The 9,485-nt window shown below is 46.0% G+C and overlaps 1 protein-coding gene across 2 annotated transcripts in view; it reads left to right on the forward strand.

The window, feature by feature from the left end:
- Positions 1 to 3,834, forward strand: part of CNNM1 (cyclin and CBS domain divalent metal cation transport mediator 1) — a 65,177-nt gene extending 61,343 nt beyond the window's left edge. For both annotated transcript variants that reach the window (XM_070470010.1, XM_070470011.1), the window contains one exon: positions 1,208 to 3,834. In XM_070470010.1, coding sequence (XP_070326111.1) covers positions 1,208 to 1,287 — 80 coding nt within the window. In that variant the 3' untranslated portion in view covers positions 1,288 to 3,834. The remainder of the gene's footprint in view (positions 1 to 1,207) is intronic.
- The last annotated feature ends 5,651 nt before the right edge of the window (positions 3,835 to 9,485 follow it).

A 9,485-nucleotide genomic window follows, 5' to 3' on the forward strand; every position in this document is an offset into this window, starting at 1 on the left:
ACTTCTTTACCAGGATGAAAACCACCCACCAGCTGGTTAGTACGAAAAACATGCTAGGATCTTACTCCTGAAGGAGAAACCATTGACTCCTTTTGGGAACCCAAGTGAGGTACAAATGTGGAAACCTGTAATGGGGTTTGGGCAGGTACTGCACCCTTGATAGTTTGGGCGTCTGTCCCATTCAATGGGTAGTTGTCTAGGGCAGGAGTCTGTAAACCATGGCCACAGATCAAATCCTGACCTCCTCCCCTGCCCATTCCTATAAAAAATAAGGAGGCTTCCCGGTGGCTCAGACAGTAAAGAATCTGCCTGCAGTGTGGGAGACCTGGGTACAATCCCTGGGTTGGAAATATCCCCTGGAGAAGGGAATGGCAACCCGCTCCAGTATTCTTGCCTAGAGAATTCCATGGACAGAGGAGCCTGGTGGGCCACCATCCATAGGGTCGCAAAGAGTCAGACACAACTGAGCAACTAACACTTTCACTTTCACTTTATTGGATCATAGAACCCACTAGTCATTGATGGCCACAACGGCAGAGTTGAGTAGTTGCAAAAGGGACCAAATGGCCTGCAAAACCTAAAATACTCACAACTTGGTCTTTTAAAGAAAATTTGTATTCAGGAAACTCAATAAAAAGGAGAGCAATATCCTCTGTGGAAGGAAGTCCATGGCAGGGAGAACAAGGTGAAAAGTACTCCTTTCTAAAAACAATGGAGCTGGGAACAGAGTACCCTCCACCCCCACATACCCCAATGCAGAAGAGAGGTTGCCTCTGATCTAGAGAGTGTAGGTCCCTGGGGATGGCTTCCAGCTACAACCACCACCTCTGGCTCAGGGACATCAAAGTCCGTGAGACCAGTCTTCTCTCTGAGGGTGTCTGGCAACCATTTGAGCTGGGGATGAGGAGGCATGCTCCTGGGACACTGTGTGGGCTTCGCTCGATCCCGTCCAGGAAATCTTCGATCCATTGGCACTAATCTGGACATGTAGCTTTTTGGAGATGTCATCTCAGGTGGAAGATGCATTCTAATCCTTCAAGATGTGCATATGCTGATATTAGCACCTGGAGACAATGCAGACTACTGCCAAACTATCGAGGGCTTTGTCTCCATTCCTGTTTCTATTTTGAAGAGCGCTTGGGCCCCTGAGACAGTACTCATGTTCTCCCAGCCTTACAGATTGACCCTTAGAAACTGTGTTTTTCAGGTGGTCGAAAAAGGAAGAGGTCACCAGATGGAGAGAGAACCTCTGAGGAGAACTCCAACTTAACGCCTCTCATCACATGACAGCGCTGTCAGCGTCCACTGGGGGCGTGAGATTCCAGAGCTCTGGGGAGAACCCATCCTCCCGTCGTCTGCTTCTCCCCAAGGCCTCCCACTGGTGACAGAGCGTACTGCTTTCTTTACCACCTCTTCACCCCTAGCCGTCAGTGTGGCAGATTTTTCTCTCATCACCTCCAGTTTGACTCAGAGCCTTGCGGTGGCTGTGACGGAAGGAGGTGCCTCAATGGAACATGCTAAAAATGATCTCGTCCATAGCACAGTCTGGGACTGCAGAAGAAATGACCCCAGGCTGACAATGCCACTCTAGGACCCCTGATGCACTTCCTGTTCCTTGGTGTCACTTGGCACCATATTTCATGCTTCCCTTAGGTCAAAAGGTGCCACTGGCAGGTGAGAACAAAGGAGGCTGGGGCAGCAGGTAGGAGAGTTAGTTCAGGAGATGCACCAAGAATTTCTCCAGAACATTAGAGCAGCGGGACTCAGTCATGCTGCCATGTGACGTTACAGGACAGAAAACTGTTGGTGACCAGTTTCCTGTTAGAAGAGGGTTCCAGCAGCCTGGGAGGTGTGTCTCAGCTGGAATGAAAAGAATGTAAGATGGAACCTCAAGTCACTGTGTTTCCCAGGGACACATCTGTTTTGGCTCCTGATTAGTAGTCATCAGTCCATCAGTAAATCTGCTCTGGAAGAGGAGGAGCAAGGAGAAGAGAAACCCATTTGGGAGCCAGAGATGGAACTTCAGGTTTTAAATTCCAAATATATATATATATATATATATATATATATATATATATATGGAAAAGTTTTAGCCATGAAAAGCCAAAGAGTGCCCAGGTCAGCCAAGAAGGATGCAAGCTCTCATGCAGCTTCAGTGTGTATTACACTGGAACATTGAAGAATCACTCTTCTTTTTTTGTCCATTTCTCCACCCCCACCCTTTCCTTCACTCCATCAAGTCAGCTGAGTGTACTTTATTCCTAGAATGTACCAGATCTCTGAATAAAGTACCAGAGAGAGCTGGTACATTCAACACCGTTTTCACCTGATGTTGGGCTTCCGTTGTGGCTCAGCTGGTGAAGATCCGCCTGCAATGCGGGAGACCTGGGTTCGATTCCTGGGTTGGAGATCCCCTAGAGAAGGGAAAGGATACCCACTCCAGTATTCTGGCCTGGCGAATTTCATGGACTGTGTAGCCCATGGGGTCGCAGAGAATCCTTCCTATGCGACTGAGCAACTTTAACCTCACTTCACTTCACTTGGGACAGGTGCAATTCCAAGGATAACCACCAGGTGGCAGGATGACTGCACAGACCTGCTTGAAGAGTAAACTGATGAGAAACCACAGAGCCAGCCTTACAGAATATGTGGAAGTAAGTGAAGGTTGTCTTTGGGACACTTGTATCCCTTTCTGATGTATATCCCACCCATTGGGTTCCCTAGATCAGGGATCCAGTAATCCAGTGCTCATCTCAAAACCATTCCCTAACTTTTCTTTGGGGATGTAATTCTCAGGCTTCCCTCATCTTCCTCCAAAACCATTACTCCCACTTCCCCAAACCCATTCAATCAATAATCACATAGAGGGTGGAGAGACTGATAATTCCTCTGGGTTATTTGCATCTCAAAAGAAAATGCTTACCCACGGGAACCTTTACCTCAGGGGTTCTTAACTTGGGGTCCGTCACTCCAGGGGGTCCATTGTTGGACTTCAGAGGGTCTATGAAACCCCTAACTCTGTCAGAATTTAGTGTCTGCCTTCTTATGTGTGTTTTCCAGAGGGCTAAAGCTTTCATACGATTCTCAAAGTTCTCAGACCCGCAAAGTATTAAAATCCACTGTTTAACTAGTGGAACTTTCAGCCCAGAGTTTCTGCAATGCAGAATGAAGTGAATACTGGGTAGTTTGAGACAGATTTTTAGTTGTAAATGGCCTTCCCAAGTGTCCATCAAAATCGATGGCGAAAGCTGGCACCCACCAAGTGGAAGTCGTCAGAAGTCCTTGGCATACCCTATGGTATTTACAGCGTACACCCACGTAACTTGGTCCCCACCAAACCCCAGCAGGTGTCTGCAGACAGGAGGGGCACAGCATGTGGAAGTGGACTTTGCCTTTTTCAGCAGTGTATTATTGACTTCACATCCTTTGCCTGGCCCTGCCTGAGGCTCAGCAGTGCATGATTTCTCGTAAATAACTCACAGCTACCACCCACCCCCAACACCTACCCTTGCCTGGCAGAAACAGCCGAAGTGTCAGCCCTCGGTGCTGGGTGCCTCTGACCCAAACCGGTGAATGCTGTTTCAAACAAGGTGCGCAGTCACGCAGTCTTCTTGCCCAGCTGGCCACTGGCCCAAGGGTTCCGCCTGGCCAGTCTTCCTTTCATTACGCCTTAGGCCACTGCTGTTGCTTCACACCCGTCTCTTTGCAAAATCCCTAAGAAGCCTGTCACCACACCTCCCCCTTTACCCCACCCCCTCCCAAGATTTTCTCCAGGTTACAAAAAAAGTAAAAAAAAAAAGAGGATTTTGAAATAAAGTATTTATGAAGGCTCAATACATTGTAAATAATTTTTAAATAAAATAAAAATCCTTTTCCTGGACTATGGCTGTTTTCCTTGCCCCTGCATCTCAGAGTTCCAGAGTGGTTTTCCTTTGAGATGTAGGGCGGGGTGGGGCACACACCTGAGGGCCACCTGCTTGAAGAGGCACTCCTCTCAAGGCCAGGTGTGAGGTTGCAGGTAAGGTTACAGGAAAGCCCTGTGCTCTGCTTTGGGATGTCAGATGGGTAAGATCTTGCAGGAACAAATTTCAGAAATGGAAAGTAAAACCCAGATGAGAAGCCAGAGTGTGACTTTAGACAAGAAAGGAGCATGAGGATGAAAATGAGAAGGGCTGGCATTTTTCAGAGCCCTGTGTTTGCAAGGCACTGGACTGGGTGCCTTCCAAGTTCAAGGTTTTAGGGGCCAGATCCAGTCTAGCGTTTGAAGCAATGTGCTCGCTGGCTCACTTCTGCAGGCCCTTTGGAGAGGAGCCAAAGTAGCCCAATTCCAGTGATTTCCAAAGAGACGCTGGGAAAAGGAACAAGGGAGCAGGGAGGGCTTATTGGACTTTGTGGAAGGTTGGAATCTCTCACCTACTACTGTCTCCAACCAGCACACAGAACAATTAGTGACCTGCACCAGGACTGCTTGGGATTCTTCCCAGGAGCTGCCCACAGGCTGTAAAGTTCACTGTGCGCACATGCTCTGTAGTGTTCGATTCTTTGAAACCCCCTGGACTGTAGCCCACCAGGCTCCTCTGTCCATGGTATTCTCTAGGCAAGAAAACTGGAGTGGGTTGCCATTTCCTACTCCAGGGGATCTTCCCAACCCAGGGATCAAGCCTGCATCTCTTATGTCCCCTGAATTGGCAAGTAGGTTCTTTACCGCTAGTACCAGCTGGGAAGCTCCTAAATTTCATTAACAGTAAATAAATTATGTTAATTGCTCAGTCATGTCCGACTCTGCGATCCCATGGACTATAGCCCGCCAGGCTCCTCTGTCCATGGAATTCTCCAGGCCAGAATACTGGAGTGGGTAGACTTTCCCTTCTCCAAGGGATCTTCCCAACCCAGGGATCAAACCCGGGTCTCTTGCATTGCAGGCAGATTCTTTATTATCTGAGCCGTGAGGGAAGCCTTAAATAAATGATACTAATAACTATTTTGTTGAGGGTTCTATGTGAACTTCAAAGGTAGGATCGGCCCAGCACTCACGCTCCTAGTCTTCACCACTTCGTGGCCATGGAACCTTGAGCAATTCATAACTTATTTTACAAACTGTGACACAGGCCAGGGACCATGCTCCTTCCCAGGGTGGTTTTGAGAAAGAAACGAGCGTGCCCACATTTCGAGGCGCACGGAGAAGCCCTGCAGTAAAGAACCTTGTGTAACTGGCTAAGGCCAGCTTTTCCCAGACTTACCCAAGGCCATTCGTGTGAACACTAGTGGGAAAAAGGAACACACTGCAGGGAACAGACATGTAACAAGAGAATTAAGAAGGCCAGATTCTCATGAGATTGGGACTTCTTTATATGCTAAAAACATTTGAGCACTTTGGTAAGTATACTTTGGCTTAAAGAAGTGTTTCCAACTGGTTTTTCATTAGCAATCCCCCCAGAGAGAAATACTCAATTCAAATTCTGCCCAACAAGAGAAATTAAGATTTTGATAAATTAAGATACCCAGAAATAAGATTTTGTCAAGTAGGGCTTTGCTTTGGGAGACCACAAAACCACTTTAATATTTTAGACTTTCTTTTGCCCTCATGAACCAATCTTTGCCACCTCAGAGGTCCTATCACCCCTGTCTAGAATTCAGTATAGAGCTATGTTTGGGAAGAATGATAGATTGACAGAAGGTAGAAATCACTGTACTCCAGTTTTTCTCATTCCCTTATGAAGGGCAAGCATCTTTAAATAGGAAGGAGAACAAACATTGATAGAAAGAAAAATAAAATGAAAGGTAATGAAGAGATGAGTGTGAGGTCATATCCATTCACATCCTCCAGACCCAGTCACGCACCAACACAAGTTCACTGAAGGACTCCAAGGAACGAGCCGGGTGGTGAAGGATATAGAAGCCATAATCTGTGCAGAAACACTGAAGCATCATGGAGGGTGGAGTTTCACTTGGAGAAGCAAAAGCAAGGAATACCAACTACTACTCTCAAATATTTGAAGGGTCATCAATCAGAAGTACCCGAAGATTTAGTGTGTGTCATTTAAAGGAAGGGAGGAGGGGAGCCAGGGGATAGGGTAGATGGCAATCAAATTCTGGATCAAAGTAAAAGACCTCTTTAATGAAAATGCTCCAACAGTAAAATGGATGTTTCACCAAGTATTGAAAGAACACAACCCCCCACCCAACCCAGTTGAAAGTGACGAGTCAGGGACAACACAGAAGAGACCCTTTCATTGGGAGAGAGAGGCTACAGCTGATGACTTCTAAGATCTTGATCAGCCCTCAAGACTGTAGCATTTTAGGGACTTCCCTTGCAGTCCAGTGATTAAGAATCCACGCTTCCTCTGCAAGGGGTGCAGGTTTGGTCCCTGGTTGGGAAACTAAGATTCCACATGCAGCACAATGCAGCCAGTTTTTTTTAATTAAAAAAAAGGACTGTAAAATTTTATTGTTTTTGTCTTAAGGCTGGGTAAGTACAGGGTTTGCAGGCCTGTGGGATGCAGCCCAACACTGAGTGTTCCTGACATGCTGACTTAACAAGATTTATAGGATAGTGTTCTTGCCTGGAGAATCCCAGGGATGGCGGAGCCTGGTGGGCTGCCATCTATGGGGTCGCACAGAGTCAGACACGACTGAAGCGAGTTAGCAGCAGCAGCAGCAGCAGCCATGTACCTGTGCTCCAGGGGCTCCTGCAGGTTGCTAAGCCTCAGAATGAGCCCCAGGCTGAGGTGTTGGGTGCCCCACCCCCGGCCCAGAACCTTCCCATTCTAAGACAGCCCCATGACTCTGGCAGTGGTCCTGTGAGCCTCAGCCTCATGTAAGGAGTGGGTGTGAAGTGCCTCCAGATTATCTGTGATAGTCATGAGGACTAAGATGCTTCCCTGGGGGCTCAGACTAAGATCATGGCATCTGGTCCCATCACTTCATGGCAAATAGATGAGGAAACAATAGAAACAGTGAGAGACTTTATTTTCTTGGGCTCCAAAATCACTGTAGATGGTGACTGCAACCTTGAAATTAAAAGACACTTGCTCCTTGGAAGAAAAGCTATGACAAACCTAGACAGCATATTAAAAAGCAGAGACATTACCAACAAAGGTCTATATATAGTCAAAGCTATGGTTTTTCCAGTAGTCATGTATGGATGTGAGAGTTGGACCAAAAAGCTGAGCACTGAAGAATTGATGCTTTTGAACTGTGGTGTTGGAGAAGACTTTTGAGAGTCCCTTGGATGACAAGGAGATCCAACCTGTCAATCCTAAAGGAAATCAGTTCTGAATATTCATTGGAAGGACTGATGCTGAAGCTCCAATCCTTTGGCCACCTGATGTGAAGAACTGTCTCATTGGAAAAGACCCTGATGCTGGGAAAGATTGAAGGCAGGAAGAAAAGGGGATGACAGGATGAGATGGCTGGATGGAATCACCAACTCGATGGACATGAATTTGAGCAAGCTCTGGGAGATGGTGATGGATTCCGGTGACTTCCCACTGTCTTCCATTCCTTCCAGAATCCTCCATTGTGACATGAGATTTGTCCGAATGAGGCTTCTAGCCACTGATGGTCAGGTGTGAGGAATGGAGAGTTCTTGCCTTGCACTGAGGGAACGTTTGCTTCTAGTATAACTGGCTTCTTGGGTAGAGATGTGTGGTTCTGCCCTTCAAAGGCAAAGGGGTTGCTGTGTCCTTTGCCAAGTCAAGAACCAGGAGATACATGGTGTCCTATTCCAGGTAGATGCTGAAGGAACTGGTGAGGGATAGGAATTGGTGAGGAGTGTCTTCCCTCTTCCTGTGAGGGAAGAGTGAAAAACTGGACAGGTATTTTCAGGAAGGGAGGCAAGTGAAGGAGGCGGCCCTGGATAAACGTGGTCACCTTGTACCTTTTTGAGTCACTAAGGGAAGTTTCAGATGAGGCTTCAGAAAGACTGAATTCTGACAGAGAAAGCCCTGTAGTCTACTCTGCCCTTGACGCTGAGCGAGTCACAGGCCACGCTGGGAGACCCTGAGAGCTGCTCGGCACTCACCCTTCCTGCTGTACGAGGGTTAAGTAACAGGTTAAACTTGTGGACTCGAGCCAGACTTCATGGCTTCAGATCCCTATCACCTGTGAGTCATGTGACTGATACGGTATTAGGCAAGTCACTCGATTCACTGTGCCTGTTTTCTCCTCGGTGGACGGTGAAGATTAACATTAATGCCCACTGCATTGATTTATCATTGAGGATTAAGTGAACCTACATAGATATATATAAAGGGCTTGGAATAGGGCCTGACAATAAATCATTTTCAATAAAGTCTTTCCTCAGACCTTTGTTTTTAAAATATTCAGTTTTATTTATCTGGCTGCACCAGGTCTTAGTTGTAGCACAGGGAGCCCTCAACCTTAGCTGTGGCATGCAAGATCTTTTACTTGCAGCATGCAAACTCTTAGTTATAGCATATGGGGTACAGTTCCCTGACCAGGGATCGAACCCAGGTCTCCTGCATTGGGTGCGTGGAGTCTTAGCCACTGGACCACTGGGGAAGCCCCTCAGATTTCCCTTACATATGTAATTTTTAAAGAAAATATTAATTACAGGTGAAGCATCTCACTGTCTTACTCCTTTTCTCCTCACTGGTAACCACTTTCCTGAGATTGAGGTATACCTTTCCTACCTATATTTTAAAACTTACTACATACGTATGTACTCATAAGCAACTACAGTATGCAGCACATTTTAAGAAATGGTCTCATAAATGGCATCACATTTCACCTTTCATCCACTTAGAATTATCCGTGAGCTTTACCCTCATTAATGCACACAGCTCTGGTACCCTCTGAATTACCCATTCATGTCCTTTGTTCATTTTTTCTAACAGTATTTGTATTTTTCTTTTAATGTTTAATATGAAGGATTTTAAAAATTAAAATAAAAAATCCTGGATTATAATCCTTTGTAATTCAGAATAGTAATCCTTTGTCAGTGATATGCATGGCAAATATATTCTAAAAATCTATAGGATTTTAGAACAACTCAAAGGATGCCTGTTAACAGATCTTGTAGCAGGATGACATAGCAGATCCTGTTAACATAACAAGAGTTATTTTTCAATATTTTAAAATGCCAAGTAGTAGCCCTCTTGTTTGAGGTAAGGCTGAAATTCTACTAAACCATCATCTGGAGAGGCCCTTGGACTCCCTGAAAAAATATGAGCTATGTCTAAGTGGCTCTAATCGTTTCAATAGACTAAGAGGTACTCCAACTATAGTGGGAGGGATTGTGTTTTAGAATCACCCTGAGTGATGTCAACCGTTCTATGAATCCATGAAGTTCAGTTTCTTATGTAATATAAGACGACGGCTGGCCTCTGAAGGACACTGACAAGAGTCTGTGGGATGGTGAGTTCACAAAGGGAGGCAGACCACAAGAATACATTTGAGTATTTTCTTTGGCAACTGAGAAGTCCCACCATAGCATTCATTTTAAATTGTGGGTTACAACCCAT

Source organism: Odocoileus virginianus, chromosome 7 (assembly GCF_023699985.2).
Source record: "Odocoileus virginianus isolate 20LAN1187 ecotype Illinois chromosome 7, Ovbor_1.2, whole genome shotgun sequence".
In the NCBI taxonomy this organism is placed as follows: domain Eukaryota; kingdom Metazoa; phylum Chordata; class Mammalia; order Artiodactyla; family Cervidae; genus Odocoileus; species Odocoileus virginianus.